Source organism: Blennius ocellaris (assembly GCF_963422515.1).
Source record: "Blennius ocellaris genome assembly, chromosome: 4".
Classification (NCBI taxonomy): Eukaryota; Metazoa; Chordata; class Actinopteri; order Blenniiformes; family Blenniidae; genus Blennius; species Blennius ocellaris.
Window position 1 is genome coordinate 12,647,958 of NC_137653.1, and position 21,947 is coordinate 12,669,904.

Sequence of the window (21,947 nt, forward strand, 5' to 3'; positions counted from 1 at the left end):
CAATCCTCTTCTGACACCAACGTGGAATAAATACTTGTGAACAAAGTATTTTGTTCCTGCTGCACAATGGTGGCTTATATTTTGACAGTTACAGTCTATGGATTTCATGGCAGAACCACACTTCACTCAACACCCTCCTCACTCCTAGTTGCTCTTTTGCAACAAATAAATCAAACCAAACTAGATGAAACAATTAACTTGAACTAAGCAACAAAAGCACAACATAGCAGAACCACACACTCACCACAAAAACCCCAATAGCCTCCGGAACACGACTCCCATCATGCACTGCAGGGACCAGCTCCGTGATTGCTACATACTAATAATAATAATACATTGTGATCTATTGTTTATATTATTAAAATAAAACAAGACAATTCATAGATGGCATGCTTCAACCATAAATTTAGCAGTAATTAGAATTTACTCCGTTAATCTCGGAGGTTTTAGATTAGTTATCCTAATTCTTGTTCCGCTTGGAAGAGAAATGAAAACAAATACGCTAAATCGATAATCTCCATTCGGTGTCTGAGTTTTTCCTGTCGCCCCTGAACACAGCAGTATATAAATAACGCCCCCCGTGTCGCGTGGTCGCCGCCCACAGGAGTTACTCAGCCAAGTGACAGCTGAGGCAGTGGGTACGCACGGGGCGGCAGCGCACCACGCAAACGAGCGGACGAAAGCCGAGCTCAAAAGGCATCGCCAGTTATTTAAACATATTGCCTAATGTCCATATTTATTTATATGTGCGTGACGTGACAGCCTCGCTTCCTCTTGCCGTTGCAGAGCTCGCGGCGACAGGACCTCGGCAAACGTTCGCTTCTGACGTTACTACCGGGTGAGGAAGGGGGAAGAGGAGGAGGAGGAGGAGGACCCAGAACGGTTATAACTGTATTTCTACCCCCACCGACGTTCAACCGTCCGCCGCTGACATGACGGACCCGGCCGCGGAGGCGAAGCTGGAGGTGAAGCAGGCGAGCAAAGAGGTGAAGGAGAGCGAAAACGTGGCGGAGAAATACTCTGCCATGACCGTCAGCAAGAACAGCGAAGTGACCATGGGAGAGCTGTCGAGCGTCTTCAGCGCCGTGCCCACTCACAAGCCGGTGAAGAAGGTAAGACTCGCCGACCGATCGACCGGCTCTTACGTGGTTCCGGGCCAGTGACAGGAGCTCTTGGCAAGCGCCACGGTGTGATCACGCCGTGTAAGGCAGTGTAACTGGTTAATGACTGGTCAGCTGTACCTTGTACTATGACCTCCGCCCTCTCAGCACATTTGTTTACATTTAAAACCGATGGAGCTGCTTTCTAAACCTCGCTGACAAAACCATTGGAAAGCAGCAGTATTATAAAGTGAATACAATTAATTGAAGTCGAGACATTGCATAAATATTTAATGTGCATCGGTTCCCCATACTGCCATGAAAACAAAGATTATCCCACCATAGGTGAGGAGGTAGGTACAATTACTTCTACCCAACATGCATATTACTACTGTCTTCAAGCTAACAGGTGGAAACTTGCTGTAGCCTGCACATTTTATGTACTCTGGGTTTTCTAACCAAGTAATATTTGTGTATTTAAGTTATTATCACAGATCACACACTTAATCTTATATTCCATCTATAGTTGCATATCATGTTGCATTAGATGTAAAAAATAAAATCAACCAGTCCCAAAATGTCATTCTGCTATAAGAGTTATACATTTTATTTTCATCTGAGGAACAACTCCTTTTGACCTGTTGAAAGAAATACAACTTGGGTTGTTTGTTTTTAAATAAAAACAATATAACTTTTCTTTGGCTTGAAATCCTTTTGCTTTTACAACTTCTCTCTCTCTGAAATAAAAGTTTCAAGCACAAACACAGAAGGTCGGTCTTTTGTTTTTTTTTGTCTGGACCTCACAGACTCCATAACACAAACTGGTTTCACTAAACTTTACACAACGCTATGAGACATCAAAACTATTTGTGTCATAATGTGAAAACAAAGGTGTCGGCCAACACATTCCAGGAACAAGGAAGAGTTGTGTGTTGAATTGCTGAGAGTTCATTGTTTGAAGTATTTGCAGACATCATTAAAGCTGGACGAACCTGCACAAATTAAACCACCAGTCACTTTAGTATGCCACCTCTGCTCTATTTGTGTTTTGTGGTGAAGCTCTGCATGCTTAAAGCCCTGGAGTAGTGCGTTTGGGTTGTTCCACATCCTCTTTCTCTTTCTGGGCCGACTTTTATGCTACAACAGTCATTAGATGACATTATACTGAGCCAGTTGTTTGGCTCAAGAGTGTAACGTCGTACAAATCTGACATCCTTGAGAAATAGCAGAAAGGCTTTGGAAATGTTGAGCACGTATCAACCGATGAGTTTCGAATTCTGACGCGTGATTAATTTAGGTTTTATGGCTCGTCAGATGAACAGTCCTATCCGGATCCTAAAATAGTTCAGTTGCTTTGGTCCAGGTGTTTATTTACTTACTCTCTGTGAACACAGATGAGCGCCAAGCCAAATAAATTAGCTTTGACTCTCCAATGGTAACTTGTGTTTGAATTTTACTTTGAAGTTAAGTTGCTAGTATGATGATTATCATAATTACTTGGTTTGACTAGCCATAACCCTGGACAGCCAGCTACTTTCCTTTTAATAATCAATAACCTTAATAGATACAGTATATTGTCAAGTTTTCAACTCGCAACAATGAAACAGCCCCGTAGAAAGTATGTGGTGTATTGCCAACTTGATTTGAAAAAGAAAGCCAACCATTGATTATTGTTGCTATTTTATCTCGCTGGAATGTGGATTGTTTTAATCATCAGTCCTTAACCTCTAAATGAGATACAGAAGTTGTGTTTTGCAGATTGTTAAAGTGAATGGTTCACTGCCACTCTAGTCTGGATGTAGAAAGGGTACCTGGTAAAGAGACCAAATGAATGATGGGGACATATGACGTAGAGTTTTTTTTTTTTTTTTTACACAGATCTAATGGAAAGTTACGAGATGTGGCCTTGCAAAAAAAAAAAAAAAAAAAAACTAAAACAGTGCACATTCCAGAAAAGTGCTGAACTATAAAGATTTTTGCTGGTTGGAAAATAACTATGCAGGACGTAGAGGCATGTCGACACAGTCATGTTACTTCAATGTGTAGAGTCAGTGAACCACAAGTCTTGTTCCTGGTATGATAAAATCTTAGCTGACAAGACAACAACTTATGTGCACACAACAAATATTTTTTTTTTCCTTTCATAACCCGCCCCCACTTTACAAATACTTTTAGAAAAATCAGTAGTTGTACACTGACAAATAGAGTAAAACTTACAAATTAGAAATTGCTCTGTAATATTCAGCACATATAATGTATGTCTGCTGGTTTAACACATGGTGTATAAAAAACCCCAGAAAACAAATAACAAATTTTTTGAAGTGTTTCTTTGTAGCCACATTCAGAGAGAGAATGGTCACAAACAGGAGGTAGATCTTATCTCATTCCCATCGGCCCCTTGGTGCAATGTTTGTCTTGATCATTTCAACCATTTCTATTGACTCCTACTGAAATAAGTGTCATTGCACTTTTGCAGAACTGCTTTAAGATCATCTTAATATGTTATAATAACACATTATATTGCCTTGTCATTGGTTTCTCTCAGCAAATCCAGTTTGTGGAGGACAAGCAGGAGTTCAGCAGGTTCCCCACCAAGGCGGGGCGTCGCTCCCTGTCCCGCTCCATCTCGCAGTCGTCAACAGACAGCTACAGCTCCGGTGAGGGGCATGCAGAGTGTACCGTTTTGCCTTGATTTATTCGTATCCACATAAGCATGCTGTACCAGAAGATTGCAGTCTGTAAAAATGAATCCCAAAAATGAGACGGTCAATTCAGTAGCCATTTGGATTTTCAATCACAAAAGCTTTGGTATTTTTTCAGCGTTGTGCTTCTTGCCAACACTGATTGATGCCTCCTTTTTCCTAATCTTAATATCTTTGGTTTTAAAAATACCCCCCCAAAAAACTAGAACTTTGGCAACATTCAGGTGTTCATACAGTCTGGCATCTTCTTTTCTCTGTGTTTTTGTCCAAAAAAAAACGGTTTTACATCACAGCTGCATCTTATACAGATAGCTCTGATGACGAGACGTCACCACGGGACAAAACGCAGGTCAACAGCAAGGGAAGCACCGACTTCTGTGTGAAAAACATCAAGCAGGCTGAATTCGGCCGACGTGAGATTGAGATCGCACAACAAGGTAATTCATAGAGTGAAGAAGTGACCCCAGCATTTACTGGGATCATCCCGCAATTGATAGGAAAATACAGGAAAGAAATCTTTCTGTATCTGGAATTAAAACCACATTCTATGGAATTATTTTATAATGTCGCCTTAGAGCAGTTTTAATGAGTTGAATATTAGAAAAAAAGTGTATACCTTGGAAGTTTTCTGCATTCCGTCTTTCTCACTGTTTGTATGGTATGTTGTTTTCAGATATGTCAGCACTGATCTCACTCAGGAAGAGAGCGCAGAGTGAGAAACCTTTGGCAGGTGCCAAAATTGTGGGCTGCACTCACATCACAGCACAGACTGCAGTAAGATTTCTCTCTGGCATTGAGCTTGAGCAGGCGAGGAGAACCTGCCAAGGAATCCGATGTCCTGTGTGTCTGTGTTTTCTCCCAGCTATTAGCAATTAAAGCATTGCAATATGTTAAATGAAGTATGTAACTACGTAGAAAGAGAGAGAGAGAGATTGACATTGAAGTGGCTCCGTTTAACGGGGGCTTGACCGAAAAGAAAAAAAAATGCAATACATGTGAGATGTTTTGATTTATATGCAGTTTCTGGTTGGATCATAGGTTTTAATCTCATCACAAATATCTTCTATAGGTATTGATTGAGACTCTGGTGGCGCTTGGGGCTCAGTGCAGATGGACTGCGTGTAACATATACTCCACGCAGAACGAAGTCGCTGCAGCATTGTCAGAAACAGGTAAGCAGGAGAGATGACAAATTCACTTCTGGAGCAGAAAGGCAATGAATCACCCCTCCTGTGATGCCATCTGTAGCTACTGAGTACAGATAGTCTTTGCAATGTTGCATTTACATTATTAGAAATGATAGTGTGACAGTGGTAGACCCTGTGTTTTGCTTTATCGTGTTGGCACGTTTTGTCTTTTAACTCCAAGGTTACCGTATAGAAATGTGCTTTAATCTCTTGAGAATTCAGTCCTGCAGAGATAACAAGGTCAGATAAATCTATCCTATTTAGTGAAAGAACAGCGCCGCTTGAGCCATCTTGTCGACGGTTGCTATGTGACGCTTCAAGTATGTAGTAAAAGATCCTCAGCAGACCTTTCAGGATCTGGCAGGCTGAGCAATTCCCACCTCAGTGCATCTTGGGCGAAGTGAAGAGGTTATATTAGTGTCTACTGCACAGTAATTCATTGCTCCGCAGTCTATTACATGCTGGGCTGTTTATTAAACTATAGAATAATCACAGAGTGAACGTCTGCCATGATTGAGCCGCACGATTGAGCACGTGTAGTCATCAAGATGAGGGTTTGTGGAGAGGGCTTCTTTAACGTCCTGTTCGTGATATTGATTTCTGAGAATATTGGCCTTTTGTCATGCTCCAGGTGTGGCTGTGTTTGCCTGGAAGGGGGAGTCTGAGGATGATTTCTGGTGGTGCATTGACCGCTGTGTCAACACTGAGGGTTGGCAGCCTAACATGGTTTGTAGAGAACTGTCTCTGTTTGAGCAGGGACTTTTTTTTGTTGCTGTAATTAATGTGATTTATTAGCTATGATTGAATATTTCAGTGACATTAAGGAAAGTACATCATTGTATAATTTTTTTAATTAAAAAAAAAAAAAAACCCAACAACAATATCATTCATCCTGTTATTTTCTTCATGGAGCCCTAAAATGTCAACATTAAAAAAAGAGGCTAAATACCCATTAAACCACCAAAGGAACAGCTGTCCTGTCAAGTAGCATCAAGTATTTGTCTGACTTTTAAGATCACATTTAACTTTTTTTGTCCGTCCTTCAGATTCTTGACGACGGTGGAGATTTGACACACTGGATGTACAAAAAATACCCAAATGTGTTCAAGAAAATCAGAGGCATTGTGGAGGAAAGCGTCACCGGTGTCCACAGGTAATAGATCTCGTTGGTGTTTAGTAGATATTTTTGGGGATTTGAAATCTTAATTCTCCAACACGGTTTTTATGCCTCAATCTCATTAGGCTGTATCAGCTGTCTAAAGCTGGAAAACTGTGCGTGCCGGCAATGAACGTGAACGACTCGGTGACGAAGCAGAAGTTTGACAACCTGTACTGCTGCAGAGAGTCTATCCTGGATGGGTGAGTTAAGGCTTTGCTTCCTCGGAAGCCTCAACTAAAACACAGGCCTCGTCGCACATAAACATGACCGTTTATGTTTGTATCGGACAAATCTGCACACACTCGTCTACAGTCTCCATGCGATATAGTCGTAGAAATGACCTTTTCCAGAGTGAGCAGCGAGAAAGGTTTCTGTGGTATTTAAAGGTCTTGAGGTGGTACAACTTCATGAAGTGAAAATGTTTATGCGCCTCTCGAGACTTTGCTAACGTGAGATTATTTCCTCTGCGCGCCGGTTGAAGTGAGGCGACCCGAAATGCTGTTACCTCAGGCCAGATTTGAGCTGTAAACAGAGTAATCATGTAATTACAACTAATTGTAGAAATGGGTTTGTAATTTGAAGTCTCATTTGCTGTGGGACATAAAGGATACTTTCTTGAAACACTACTGGCATTGCAGAAACTTCACTTCGGCGAAGACCGTAAGATAGATTTTTCTAACGACTGTTTGCTTTTAGTCCCTTACATGCTGTAATCTCTTGAAGCGAAGCAGCCAGGGAACACAACTGTTACATTTATTGCCAGCCTGTTAGAGAACACTGGGATGGCACGTAGGATGGCACGGTGATCATTTAACAGCTTCTGCACGTCACGGGCCAGCGCCTCCTACGCTTGCCGTTTATCACATGTTGCTGTTCTTTCGGATTAATTATCAACAAGGTACACGACTGTCTCATAGCAGGTGTGCGGTTTTCGGCGTTGACACTTTCGGAGTCGGGGAAACCTCGAGACAGATTGAACGCTCTGAATTCATTTAAAGAAATTAAAAGTCCTTTCCTGTAGAGGATGTGAGGAAGGGACTCGCGTCTAACGGGAGCAATTAGTTCGCGCTTCCTCCATCTTTTTGTGCAAGGATTTTACTCAAGATGTGCCCGATTTTAGACTTTCAATACAGCCTAGCGGGTTTTTCCACTTCTAAAATGTGATATTTCTATGTCTCAAACTCCCTCAGCTTGAAGAGAACCACGGATGTCATGTTCGGAGGCAAACAGGTGGTGGTATGTGGGTACGGTGAGGTGAGAAGCGTCTGTAACATTTACCTCCTCCTAAGATTACTCATGGAGCTGTGAAAAGACCTGACAACACTCAAAACCCACAAAACTACTTCAACCTGCACCACAGACTACTGTCAGTAGATCAGATTTGCGGATCATTAAATACAGACAGGACACATTAGAACCACCTGCCCAACAATGTGCAGGTCCCCCACTTGCAGCCATTAATGCAATAAACTTTAATGCACTGTGTAAACCAGCACTTTTTTTTAATTTATTATCAAACTCACCATGAGCTTCTGCAAACATTTAACTATTTAAATTATAGCAGCTCATCTGTTGGATTAGACCTGTTGACCAGCTTTCACTGCCCTCTGTGTGATGTGAAGAATTTAGACTCTGTGAATCTCAATCAAATCACCACACTTGTCCTTTTTTTGTGCTTATAATATATAATTTGGTCTTGCTGTCCAATACAGTATATTACCATCCACTAACGAGTGCCATCATGAAGATTATTCATTTAACATTCATTGATTGTGGATACTGTCAAAAGGTTTCCAAGTTAATATTCTTTACATCATGAGATTTAACTTTCACGTTAGTTTTTACTCTCGTGGTTCTCTCATAGGGCGACACCAATATTTAGTGTATTTTCTTGGAGAACTCATCGAGGACGAGTAGGATCCAGATTTGTAAGTTCGGCAGTCACAAGCTACGTTATTCTGTCTTTTCAGGTTGGAAAAGGTTGCTCTGCTGCCCTGAAAGCTTTAGGAGCCATTGTTTATGTGACGGAGATTGATCCAATCTGTGCCCTGCAGGCCTGGTGAGAAGAACAAGACGCTCCATACACAGCCAACACATTTTCATAAAGCTGCAATTTTGTTAAATGTCTCACAAATACTGCACGTTGTTGGATAACTAATATTCGAGTTCAGTATAATTGATGTGCATGTTTTATATTGTATCTGATGAAGCTAAACCATTTTAATTCTCTTCTGCGTTGCCAGCATGGACGGATTCAGGGTGGTCAAACTGAATGAGGTCATTCGCCAGGTGGATGTCATCATCACATGCACTGGTAACTCCACTCAAGAGCAACAGGGGGGGATGCACTGGTGATATGGGATTACATTTTCAAAAGCTTTTCAATCTACGATTAATGCCTTTCAGCTCATAGCCTTTTTGCAGAGTTGCTGTAGGCTCCATGATAAAGCTCTGCATTGGAGAATTTGAACAGACTCAGGCATGTGACTGTGTTCTTCTATAGGGAACAAGAATGTGGTGACCCGCGACCAGCTGGATCGAATGAAAAACGGCTCCATTGTTTGCAATATGGGACACTCCAACACTGAGATTGACGTGGTAAAACTATTGCTGATGATGGTTCACTGATGCGCTCATTTTTAAAAGATGGCCACTTTTCTGTTCAAAGAGGCACTGTAAGATGTTTTCTGACACGAGCTTCTTATCTCATCTGACCCAGGCAAGTCTGCGGACCCCTGAGCTCACTTGGGAGAGAGTGCGCTCTCAGGTGGATCATGTCATCTGGCCAGATGGCAAGAGAGTCATCCTCCTTGCTGAAGTAAGTGGGGTCCCTCTCATTTATGGGAAACAAATGGACTTTACTCTTTTTTTTTTTTTTTTTTTTTAACTCCTTCAAAAAATTCCATACGCAAACCTAAACCTACACAGTATTCAGCTATGCAATATTGACAGGCCATAATAGCGTCGCTGTCGCTTTAAATGTTGTTCTCTTTCCGTAAGGGACGTCTCCTCAACCTCAGCTGCTCCACCGTCCCTACGTTCGTCTTGTCCATCACGGCCACCACTCAGGTGACACGGCGACACTCTTATAGCAGCTATAGCTGGAACACAGTTTGTGTCGTGGCGCTCACGTGCTTGACTGCGTGCATCTCCAATTTATTAAATTATTTTCCTGCCCTGAAAGATAAGCCCTTGATCTGACATGGAAATGTAATTAATATCCCGTACTCACCACTGCATGCTGCTTATGAAGACAGATGTCCTATTTGATTATTTCCGCGCAATCAGAAAATTACACATGAATTTATGCATCACGAATGACTATTTAATTTCCATTTTCACAAAAAAGCATCAATGACTGTTTGTTTTCAGGCCCTGGCTCTGATTGAGTTGTACAATGCTCCGGAGGGACGATACAAGCAGGACGTTTACTTGCTTCCCAAAAAGATGGGTGAGGAAATTAACATCACTCACTGTAGGAGAAGAATGAATTATTTTTTAAATTTGCAACCTTTGGAAAAAAAAATAAAAAATGACATAGAAATCAAACTGAAAGTTTGATGGAGGTCTTTACTTAGGGAGTTTATTCATAACTCTATTTATGGTGTTGTTGTAGATTACTCGTATTATGTCTAAAACTATATTCTGACCAGTATCGACAATCCATCTGGCAAAAAAACATCCATCATCCCACACATACAGTCCCTGGCATCATTGTAAGATGTTTAAACAACATGATCCTCTCCGCTCTTTTTAAATCATTACTTCTCACCTCGCTGTAACTGATGCCTCTGTCGTGTCACTCCAGTTTACCTACAGTTCAAGGGGTTTCTGGCGTTTTGTATTGTCGCTGTGAGTTTTTGTTTCAGTTCAGCTTCATAGGAATTAGTTAATGTACAGAAAATAATGAATATACTTTCTAATTGATCACATTTGTATTAAAAAAAACATTTTTTTAATGGCCATAACGCCTAAAAAATATTGTTCATTTTTAAAATCGGAAAATACTCTCTGTTTGCAAAATACGAAGGAGGACTCCAATTTAACATATGCACTTAATGACCTTTTCTAGATCTCATTATACTTCGTTTTGACTTTTCTATGTGTATTTTCTTTTCTTTTCTTTTTATTTATTTTCCTAAATCTGTCTATTTCAGATGAATATGTGGCCAGTCTCCATTTGGCAACTTTTGACGCCCACCTTACCGAGCTTTCTGATGAGCAGGCAAAATACCTGGGTCTCAATAAGAATGGCCCATTTAAACCCAACTACTACAGGTACAATTCTACACATTTTACATTTCTGATTTTTTTTTTGAAGAGTGTTGCTTTTTTGTTGAGAAAATTGCTTCTTCTTTTTTGTTTTTTGATTTTGAAAATGGGGAAAAATGTGGTCTGACATTGGCGGCCTCGTTGAAATCTCAATGATTATTAAATATACTGGACCAACATTTGAAAATCTAAAAATTAAAATGGCATAAAGTGAACTGCGAAACTGTTGCCACGTTGAATCATTTATTACAAAACATGAAGTATTTTTGTGTAACTCTCAAACATATCTGTTTTTTCCTCTCCAGGTATTAGTCTACGACGCTCTGAGTGGACAGACCCTGGTTATTACTACCTTCAGAAGAAACATTCATATAAATCCTATTTTATATCCTGCACAAGATGCACAATTGTTATTAAGGTATATTTTTGTGGCAACAACAGGTTTTGATCTATTCGTCGTTCCCTTGGTGTGATGCACATGACACTCAGCTGGCTGTAAGAAATGACTAATAGCTGCACTCGCCAAGCTGACAAGACTTTAATCACTCTGTATTTCTCCCCTGCTTTCTGATCGCTCCTCAATACTTGTGCTGATATATTGAACCAAATGACTGTGAAGGGAGAAGCTTCTGGTTATTTTGATGTGTTAAAAGGCGACGTGTGCTATCAGTCAAACCTCTTTGAAGATAAATCCTTTCTTTTCTTTTTGTGTGTGTGTGTGTGCGTGCGTGTGTGTGTAATATGAAGGGGTCATTTTAAATGCCAAACTTGTCAAACTTCAAAGACGCATTCAGTTTATTCCGGACCGATGGATCGAGTCAAAGTTCAGATGTTTTCTTGGGATTATGCCGAACGGTTTGTTGATTGCTGGAAATGTGGCCCGGATCGGCCATTTCTGTACATCTGCTGGATTTGAAGTGAATGTTTGCCTACAGATGAGCCATAACTACTTGATAAGCCTACTGTAAATCCAAGCTGTGTTCCCGTGAGGGTGTTTGAGTATTTCTACTGTCGCGTCCTCAAAAGATGCTGCTGCTTTTCTCTCTGCTTTTCACTGTATACATTCCATCCACCCAACGTCCTGACCTCTGCAATATATTCACTGTTACTGCTAATCGCCAACGCAATCAGGCAATAACAACAGACGTCGTGCTTCGTGACGACACCAAACAGAACAGAGATAGCTCGACTTTAGTTTTCTTGAAAACTAGCGTCCAAACATGGAGGTTATGTGTTTGTAAGGATAGTTTCTGCACCTCAGGGCATCTAATATCTTTCGCCATTTGTAAATATGAACTTACCCATGTCTAATATCCGTCATTCTTCAAATGGAAAATCCTACTTTAAATGAGTATATTAGGAGATTTTGATTTTGAGTCTATAATTTGAGTAATTTAAGTAAATCTCGTGTGAACTGACATTTACTACATCTACAGTACAAACAATGTTACATACAGTATGTTTCTACTGTACATGCAGCAGCCTCCAATGAGTCTTTCATTATATTTGATATTCACATGGGTCTGATTTGGTGTTCACAAGATCCTATCTGTTTTTAGAAGTTGAAGGCAAACTTAAATCCTAAAATACTCTGGGAAATTAATGCTTTGTTTATTTAGCCAGTTGTTAGCTTTACGTTCTGTTGTCTTGTGGCAATGAGGCACTTTTAATGTCAATGTTTTCTTATTGGAAGGCTTCACCACTTCTTGTGAGGCTTACAAAAATGCATAACTTCATATATAAATTCTCTATATTCACGTCATAGTTCTGAGTAAGACTTTTGAAACTTTATTTGAGTGATATGTTAATTCACAACGCACTATGTGCACATAAATGTGTTTTGCTGGATTTACAGCTCTTCAACACATGCAGTATTGAATGTCGTCTTTGAATAGATATCCTGACATTTGACAGATTAAGTCTTTTTACAAGTTTCATTTTTGTAGTTGCAGTCTGAAACACCACACACGTTAGCGAAGTACCCTGTTGTCACACACTTTAAAAAAAACGTGTCTTGTCCCACACAAATGCTGTTTAATTTCTGCAAAGAATCTGAATGAACAAGCTGATTTTTGTGTGTTTATTAGATATTATCATCTGCATGTCACTGCAAAATGCTTTCATCCTTGCACTAACTGCTTTATCGGCAGTTCGGCCAAGGGCGTTCAGTGAGGGCACCATTGTCAGCAACATGAGCACTGTAACCATGGTTACCGGTCAGTTGACAGTGCCTTGTAACTCACTTGTTAATTTGTATTCACATGTACACGTGTTTTTATCCAAGTCTGTCAATGAACAACATGGTTGTAATTCTATAGCACATAGTTATAGCTATGCAGTAAATTATCCTCATGGTTTGCTCTCACAAAGTTGTTAAATTCATCTTTTACACAGAAGATTTGGAAAATTATAACAAAATATTGTAGACATTTGTAACCAATATTTTGATTCTGTATTTTTTTTTTTTTTTACACTGATTTTAGTTGTATTTTTATTCAGTTTTATTCCAGGTAACTATACAGTCACATTTTATTTTAGCACATGAGTAAAAGAGGCTCCTGTTTTTAAACTTGCAATGAGCTTCTGACTAAACTAGGTTTAACTTCTAAAGTGTTATTATTGGAACGAAGTGGTAGATTCTTGTCAGATTGAAGTTTAAAAGCATACCACTGTTATTTCACAGGTGTACATTGTTGCATTTGGATACTAGACGATGTACGAGAGCACGTGTACTATTACCTAAGCTTATATTTTCAGCACTAAAGTGTTTAGTATGAAGTTCTATATACAATGTTTAAAGTCTGTGCTTTTTGTTTCCTTTAATAAACTGATTAAATTCTAAAATGACTCCGAATAATCTTTTGTGTGTGCGCGCGCACATCTTATAGTTTTAGTCGAATTGTGTGCAGCATATCTGTTGAATAACTCGCATATGATCTACTGATAAACTCCAGAATGACAATAACTCGAAGTTACAAAGTTATCCAAGATATTAAAATCAACAGAAGCAGCGTTCCCCCACGCTCAAGCGGGTTGACGTCATCGCGTCGGAATCTCGCAGGATCCCTGTAGTCTCGCGAGAGCTCACTGCGCCCAAAATAAAATGATGGACGTCGGTGGGAACGGTGGTGGGCTACCTGTAAACAATAAACAAAGAGCTATGATACCCAACAAAGGCCGGGGCGAGTTCACACGCAACCCAAGAAAAGACTCAGAGGTACGTGCGGGATCTATTTGTGGAAGTATTCCCTCCGTTATTTCACTTCTGAACACAGACAGACGAGGCCTTTCCTGTTGTCACTAGCCTGAGCTAGCTCTGTCTGACATTCCACACAACGCACATCTCATAGCAAACCTTGAAATCGGTTTAAAATAATGTGCAGAGCCGCACGATGTCGTACTTTTTTGCCTGTTGGTAAAGGTTGCCGCTTTTAATAGTTGTGCAGTTTAGCAGGATGAGCTCGCCGAGCTGGCCAGTCACAGGCCAGACTGGATCAGACCTGTTGAAAAGCTCCTGGTGCTTCTTTCTAATGTTCTAATGTTTGCTGGAGCTGCACACTGTCTCACTCACATGTTTTCAAATGGGCTCCACGTCAGGACCACTTCTACAGGCAACAGAGTGGGAAACTGATGGAGGGTAATCCAACGTAATAGTATTGGATTTCTCTTTATGGCTCTTGTCTGCAACAAGCGTCTTAATCTGACAATCTTACAGAGGTAAATTTTCACTGAAGGTAAAATGAAAACAAAACGCGTCAACACACTTTCCCTCAGTCACATACATGTATTCCACTCTGTTTAACTGCTTCAGTTGTCATCCTCACACCGACACACAAGAAAAGACTAATAGTGATGTTTTAATGCAAGGTTCTCAACCCTTTTTGGGGGAATTTTACACCCAGTGTTTTGCTCAAGGATACTAGTACATACAGACAAGGCAAGATAGAGGATTGAACCTCCAACCTTGCACTGAAAGACAAACTCAATACCTGAGTCTCAGTTGGTTTGTGTTATATAATCTAAACCTAAATTATGTTTATTACGCCTGTCATTTAAGTTAATCGACAAATGGACTCCAGTTTGTTCTCCACTACTGGGAGAAACTATGAAACATCACGTCTTTTTCCTTGAGCGGTTGTACTGACATGTATTTGTCTGTGTGAATAGCACTGAGTTGCTCATCTATTCAGGAAGATTTAATTTGCTTTTTCTTTTGGTCAGTCTAACCAATGTCTTGTGCACAGGGTCTGTCTGAGTCTCCAGATCTTGAGTTTGAATATTCCGATACTGATAAGTGGGCTGCGGAGCTGTCAGGTGGGTGTGTGGTCATTACTGATATGTCATTTTCGAAGCATTTGTAACTTTGTTATTAATGTGATAATGTTTAATCTGGTTTGTTCCAGAGCTTTACAGCTACACCGAAGGTCCAGAGTTTGCTCTGAACCGGAAGTGCTTTGAGGAGGAATTCAGAGCACATGGTAAGTGTTTAAAACGTACTACGGGAGGGTAAAATTCACAGAAACTTTAAAGACTGAAGATGCAGCACACGCACACACAACAGTTCACGATCCTCTGCTGTGGCTTAGTGTCGGATAGGAAGTGGACGGAGCTCGATGCAGCTCAGCACCGAGCTCACGCCATGCGCCTGCTGGACGGGTTGGAGGTCATCGCACGGGAGAAAAGGCTGAAAGTCGCAAGAGCGATCCTCTACATGGCGCAAGGTCCGTCCTCATTTGAACTGGTTCTAATAGTGGAAGCTATTTTTAGTTTATCTGCATACTGCTCACACTAATTGCATGCCATATTTCCGCAGGGACCTTTGCTGAGTGTGGCTCTGAGGCGGAGGTGCAGCATTGGATGAGATACAACATATTTCTGCTGCTTGATGTGGGAACCTTCTCCGCTTTGGTGGAGCTGCTCAACATGGAGATCGAGTATGTGTCACATTTGTTTGGTTTCCTCACGTAAAAAAATGTGTTACACTCGGCGGATGATGTTAATCTAAATATACTGATTGTTTATTCAGCCAATCCCTGCAGCACTCGCATTGTCGAATTACAGTGAAAAAACCCAAATTGAAAACACACAGCATTTTGTTTTTCTCAGCCTTATAAATGTCTTTGTATTAAAGTATTTGCTGTGTGTTTTTCAGCAACAGCGCCGCTTGTAGCAGTGCCGTCAGAAAACCAGCCATCTCCCTCGCTGACAGCACAGATCTCAGGGTGCTGCTCAACATCATGTACCTGATGGTGGAAACGATCCACCAGGAGGAGCCGGCTGACAAGCCTGAGTGGAAAATGATCAAGGAAACCTTCAGAGCAGAACTGGGTACATTTTAATCAGAAGGGCTGGAGGCACATATCTCGGGACACCCACGAGGTGGATCAACTCATTCTCCTCTCCTCACCAATCCAGGATCTCCTTTGTACAACAACGAGCCCATTTCTGTCATGCTGTTTGGGATGGTCACCAAGTTCTGCAGCGGTCACGCTCCTCACTTCCCGATGAAGAAGGTGTTACTGCTGCTGTGGAAAAGCATCCTGGTGAGAGATGGAAAGATTTGCCTGCCTTTGGTTTTCGTTCATTCTGAAGACTCCTGCGCCAATTTTGTCTCGATTTTAAAGCATTCACCTGGTCGTTGCAGTTCACACTCGGAGGGTTTGAGCAGCTCCAGAACATAAAGGTCCGAAAGCGTGAGGAACTGGGCCTCCCGCCTCTCCCGGAGGACAGCATTCGAGTCATCCGCAGCATGAGGGCGGCTTCTCCCCCGGCGTCTGCGTCCGACCTCATAGAGCAGCAGCAGAAACGGGCTCGCCGTGAACACAAGGTGATCCTCACAGGCGAAAAGCAGCTCAAGCGGCTTCATTCTGCTTCAGGTCCTTGTGTTTCTTCAGACTGACTTGATTATAGCGACATGGGAGCACAGCCGGTTGTGTGTTAAGGGTTACTTTCTTATACTATTTCATATGTTGGGAGCCAATCAGGCAACTTCCTGCTTATGTTCCGTGATGGATGAGCTGCATCGTATCACACCAGGCCAAAGCCTTTTGCACAGCACAATAAAGACATACCGTCGTGGGAACAAGGCATCTTTAGTTTTTATCTTTATGCTAAGTCATTTTAATTGCATAACCCCAAGACATTTTTGTATGTAGATTCTTTTTAAATATAATGTGTATATCCATTAGGATTTATGACACAATTTAGTATCTCACATGTTTTATTGCTTAATTTTGACAGTATTTAGTCACTGCGTGTTTTCCTGTATTCATTGGCTTCTCGTATAAACGATTACTGACTTCTTTTGTTTTCATTTTAAGAAGAGATCATGACCGTTTCCCCTCGTTGTCACGCAGGCGCTGATCAAACAAGACAACCTGGACGCGTTCAATGAAAAGGACCCCTATAAGGCCGACGACTCCCGCGAAGACGAGGACGACAATGACGACAATGATAACTCGATGGAAGCCGAGACTTTTCCTCTCGAAAGGGACGAGGTGATGCCTCCACCCATCCCTCACCCTCCGTCAGAGCGGGTGTCCTTCCCCAAAGGTCTGCCGTGGGCTCCCAAAGTCAGGTATTATACTGAATTAGTGAAACAGCTCTTCACTGGTTTTCATTATTAACCTGTTAGTATATTATATATAAATAAGTTGTTAGTGTTTTCTTCATGAATACAGATCTTGAATCAATATTTTGAGTTTTTCAGACCAAGTTTGAGTAAAAGCTTTTGTTTCTGACTTTACTGTTTTCGCTCCAACAGGGAAAAAGATATAGAAAATTTTCTGGAGTCAAGCAGAAGTAAATTCATTGGTTATACCCTTGGAAGGTAGAGTATGTCTGCTGTGTCTCTATTTAGGAAGAAGCAACTGAACAGACTCATCACCTCTCAGTAGTTTCCCTGAAATTCTATACTGATATTTGTTGTATTCTCCTGCGTTGCAGTGATACAGATACAGTGGTTGGCTTACCAAGACCCATTCATGAAAGCATCAAGACATTAAAGCTGGTAAACCTTTTGTGCCTTTTCATTAATTTAGTCCCATCCTTTTTTTCTTTTTTTAAAGATTTCCAATGACATCACCTCAATATTTAGTGGCCTCTTCGTTTTCATGTCATTTTCAGCACAAGTACGTCTCCATAGCCGAGATTCAGGTTGCGAAGGAGGAAGAGTTTCAGAAAACCCCTTTGTCTGGTGTAAGTATGAACAAATGTCTGACATAAATTTGTTTTTGAATGCATTAATTTATTCACGCTGCTTTTCGTCGGTAGGACATATTGTTTCAGCTGAATCTGACCTGAAGATTTTTTGAGGTGAGAAATATTTTGACTACTGCGTTTGTTGCTTTCGTCAGGGCGAAGAGGAAGTGGAGATGTGTGCCACCGAGCTGCTGTATCAGGGAATTTTGCCAAGCTTGCCTCAATATATGGTGAGTGGTGAGACGACTCGGTGAGGAAAGGTTTACATTGTTTCGTTTTACCTGGTTTATTTAATCAAAAGCGGCTTCCCGGAGGTTCGACGGAACAAGACAAGGAAGAGGGTTTGTTTGGGAACGTGAACGCCGCCTGTACTTTCTTTAAGGCCTCTGGCACCCCACAGTCGCTGCCTACTTCTTCTTTGGATGAATTAAATGTCGCAGACAAATCTCTTTGTACCACTGTTTACACACACGAGTGACGTCTTTCTTCATATTTTTAGTTTGTCGTGAGATTTACACAGAGTGAAGCTGTCTTGTTTCCTCGGCCAAACTTTTAATTGTCTCATCAATCTCTGACTCTCAGATTGCTCTGCTGAAGATCCTCCTCGCCGCGGCTCCCACCTCCAAAGCCAAAACGGACTCCATCAACATCCTGGCAGACGTGCTGCCGGAAGAGATGCCGTAAGTGGATCAAACAACCCCCCCCCCCCCCCGCCACCTTTATAACTTAAGGTCTCGGTTGAATGCGTTCAGCTATTCATCTTGTCTTATTGTGTAAGGCGCGGAGTTGATTGCATCCCCTCAAGAAAATCTAAAACGTGTAATTTCTCGTTTACAAGCACGAGGGTCTTTAATTGGAGGTGAATGGTAAATGTGATATGTCTTCACCGTGACTCTGCAGGACCACGGTGCTGCAAAGCATGAAGCTCGGTGTCGATGTCAACCGGCACAAAGAAATCATAGTGAAAGCCATCTCTGCCATCCTGCTGCTGCTTCTCAAACACTTCAAGCTCAACCACATCTACCAGGTGCTCACACCACACACACACACACACACACACACACATAACACCTTCTTTTTATCCGCATCTGCACGGGAGAATATTTTTATTTAATCTCTATATTTAGAAAATTGTCCTCTCTGACCAAACTTGTGCCTGCGTCTCTTTGCAGTTTGAGTACATGGCTCAACACCTGGTGTTCGCCAACTGCATCCCACTCATTCTCAAGTTTTTCAACCAGAACATCATGTCCTACATCACAGCTAAGAATAGGTACCTTCACAACCGGATCAGATAACTAAAGCGAGGTATCCATCAGATCAGCCTGCTCTCAGGTTTCATTTCCCCATCTTTCTCTTGCGTCTCTTCCAAAGCATTTCAGTGCTGGACTTCCCGTACTGCGTAGTGCACGAGCTCCCAGAGTTAACTGCAGAGAGTTTGGTAAGTTTTTTTTTCTTTTTTTTAAATTCCCCCCCTCTGAGTAAAAGGCCACTGAGACTGCTGATGTCAGACTGAGGTCTAAATGTGACTGTGGCCGTGTTTTGGTGTCACAGGAGGCCGGAGACAACAATCAGTTTTGCTGGAGGAATCTGTTCTCTTGCATTAACCTGCTGAGGATCCTCAACAAGCTGACCAAGTGGAAGCACTCCAGAACAATGGTGAGCTCACGCCTCGTCGGATTTATCGTGGACGGGTGCCGTGTGAACGGAAACGATGGCAACTATCGTCATTTCTCCCGTCAGATGCTGGTGGTGTTCAAGTCCGCTCCCATCCTGAAGAGGGCGCTGAAGGTGAAGCAGGCCATGATGCAGCTCTACGTCCTCAAGCTCCTGAAGGTGCAGACCAAATACCTGGGACGCCAGTGGAGGAAGAGCAACATGAAGACCATGTCGGCCATCTACCAGAAAGTCCGACATCGCCTCAACGACGACTGGGCGTACGGAAACGGTGAGTTTGACAACCTGCTTCTTCTTAATCGCAATAGTCACACATTGAGTTTGATTCTGATGGGAGGACGTCCCTTCAGACCCAAACTAACATGACGGGCCGTTTGTCTCCCCGGAGCAGATCTGGACGCTCGTCCCTGGGACTTCCAGGCCGAGGAGTGCGCCCTGCGGGCCAACATCGAGCGCTTCAACAGCCGCCGCTACGACAAGAGCCACAGCAACCCGGACTTCCTGCCAGTGGACAACTGCCTGCAGAGCGTCCTGGGACAGCGGGTGGACCTGCCCGAGGACTTCCAGATGAACTACGACCTCTGGCTGGAGCGCGAGGTCTTCTCCAAACCCATATCCTGGGAGGAGCTGCTTCAGTGAGAGTCCACGTCTGCACTTTTGATTTTCTCCCCCCCCCCCCCCCCCCCCCCCCCCTTTTTTAAAGGACAAGTTTTGATCGGGGGGTTTAAGCAAACGACACGGCAGCAGTGGCCTCACTGCTCAGACCCCGAAGGCGCCACGTCGCTCGCCGTGCGCAGCCTGACGGTGACGGGACGGATTTCCCTCTCGACGGTCGACTCGCGTGGATTCGGGTGGTTTTTAAAATTTGATCGGAGCTTCAGCCAAACGCTTTATAGGAGGAATTTTTTGAAAACTTTATCATTATGATATTTAGTCCACTTTTTTTTTTAGCCCCAAAACAATATTTCTTTTATATTTAGGTTCCCTGGAACTTTCCTCACCTTCCCCAGTTTTTCTTTTGGTGTTTTTTTTTTTTTTTTTTTAAATAAATAGCGCTAATTAATTCTGTGCTGAACCCTGCCGACTTGAATCCACTCTGGACTCCAGACCTCCAGGTATTTGCTCTTTGTGCCTCTTGTCCGCTACAGCAGGTCGGCGAGTGACCTGGGAGCACTACATGACCATATGTTCACTCTTAATTTCAAAGAAATCAGTTTCGGTGAAAATATCATGTTGATTACCAGTCAAAAGCAGGCCGGGCTCATTCCATTTAGGATAATAAAAAATACATTCCTAACTTGCATCTCGTCAGTTCAACCGCTTCATAGAGGAAAAGCATACGTATAAATAAAGACATTTGACTTCCTGCTAGTTCCTGTCTGAAGAGGGTCGTTCTCTGTTTGCCACATTTACCTGTTTATTGGTGCATTAACACTCAACAACCCGAGTGTGGACTTGAAACTTGTGTGCCACGGGACCATCGAGACACTCGTTCAGTATTTAGTTTTATTTCTTTCCGAGGTCGAAGGATGAATGGATACGCTGAGTTTTAACTTAAAAATAAACTACTCAACTTCTTAGTTTGCTTTGTTGTGCGAGAACATGTTGGATCGGGATGTTCACATGATTTAAATACGGGAGTGAGAAGAGAAACAACTTCTGTTATTGTCGACTCGTCAGAGAGCTGTTTTTAACTGAAAGAGACGCCTCAGTTTTATCCAGTTGCAGAACCATTCTCCACTTTTTTCTCCCTTTTTGTTGGTGTTTTATTGAAAGGGTTCAGAGCCTGAAATACATGTAAATTGTGAAACTTATTTATCATGAAGTTTGTCTTTATTTTACATGGACTTCAGTACTATAATAAAGGCATTCTGTCTGTCATGTTGGACTTCCGGTTTTGGGGTTTTTGAAATTCTGATCATAGAAAAATAGACGAGACTCAGAGGATTGAGGAAGATTCTCTTCTCTGGAGCGTTGCTCAACAGAGGGACACCCCAGGACCAGCTGTTCGGTTAATGAGTCCAGGCACTGGTTCAAGAGACAGAGGACAGTCTTCTAGGCGAGGATCTCTGATTACTCACGGTCGACTTCCAAGGAGATGCAACCTCCCAAAACAGCCCAGGTGTCAGACTGCCTGACCGCTCTCCGGCACTTCCAAGGTTTCAGCTTTTATTTCATCCGGATCAGCTGGAGTCACCAGTAAGAATCCCTGATAACGCAGAACAGCACACATCCCTACCTTTATTCTTTTGAGAGCGTTATAATCAAGAATGTCCGCAATTTAGATTTGTGCTTTAATACAGACTCATCCAATCCACTGATTTCCCACAGTGTTAAATTTGATCCTCAAATCTTGACACCTTGTCGCCTCAGATGTCTGCGAGCTTTCTCTGGACTCCGCGACAGCTCATGTTGACCTGAATGTTTCTGGCAGAGACGAAGAAGTGAAGAACGAGAATGAGAAAAGACCAGCAGCTCTTCGTCACCCAGAAAGGTTCCTCCGCCAGGTGCTCCGCAGAACGGGCCTGCAGGCCGGGCGCTGCGACTATGAGGTAGAGGTGAAAGGAGACAAGGCAGAGATCGGCCTTGCTTACAAAGGAATAGACCGGAAATCCTTCTGTGATGGGTCAGCTTTAGGGGCCAACGCAAC

At 42.2% G+C, this 21,947-nt stretch overlaps 2 protein-coding genes across 3 annotated transcripts; both read left to right on the top strand.

Moving 5' to 3' along the window:
• Positions 1 to 651: 651 nt before the first annotated feature.
• Positions 652 to 13,255, top strand: LOC308129319 (S-adenosylhomocysteine hydrolase-like protein 1). 2 transcript variants are annotated; one of them, XM_080495233.1, is made up of 17 exons: positions 652 to 1,112; positions 3,646 to 3,757; positions 4,111 to 4,239; positions 4,476 to 4,576; positions 4,872 to 4,974; positions 5,621 to 5,715; positions 6,036 to 6,142; positions 6,232 to 6,348; positions 7,339 to 7,402; positions 8,119 to 8,207; positions 8,392 to 8,462; positions 8,652 to 8,746; positions 8,868 to 8,966; positions 9,149 to 9,217; positions 9,521 to 9,599; positions 10,306 to 10,426; positions 10,726 to 13,255. In XM_080495233.1, the coding sequence occupies exons 1-17, from the start codon at positions 933 to 935 to the stop codon at positions 10,730 to 10,732; spliced, it is 1,638 nt and encodes a 545-aa protein (XP_080351359.1). In that variant the 5' UTR covers positions 652 to 932; the 3' UTR covers positions 10,733 to 13,255. The 2 variants fall into 2 exon arrangements, with proteins under 2 accessions (XP_080351359.1, XP_080351360.1); XM_080495234.1 differs by having other exon boundaries at positions 7,339 to 7,384.
• A 268-nt stretch (positions 13,256 to 13,523) lies between these two features.
• strip1 (striatin interacting protein 1) lies at positions 13,524 to 21,185 on the top strand (the record flags this gene model as incomplete). The annotated part of the gene is made up of 20 exons (XM_080495072.1): positions 13,524 to 13,637; positions 14,665 to 14,734; positions 14,824 to 14,898; positions 15,007 to 15,141; positions 15,234 to 15,354; positions 15,573 to 15,748; positions 15,836 to 15,963; positions 16,065 to 16,247; positions 16,777 to 16,997; positions 17,184 to 17,249; positions 17,366 to 17,429; positions 17,546 to 17,617; positions 17,776 to 17,850; positions 18,203 to 18,300; positions 18,521 to 18,647; positions 18,793 to 18,893; positions 18,995 to 19,061; positions 19,175 to 19,279; positions 19,364 to 19,568; positions 19,689 to 21,185. 20 exons carry the CDS (start codon positions 13,524 to 13,526, stop codon positions 19,934 to 19,936), a joined length of 2,451 nt encoding a protein of 816 aa, XP_080351198.1. The 3' UTR covers positions 19,937 to 21,185.
• Positions 21,186 to 21,947: the final 762 nt, after the last annotated feature.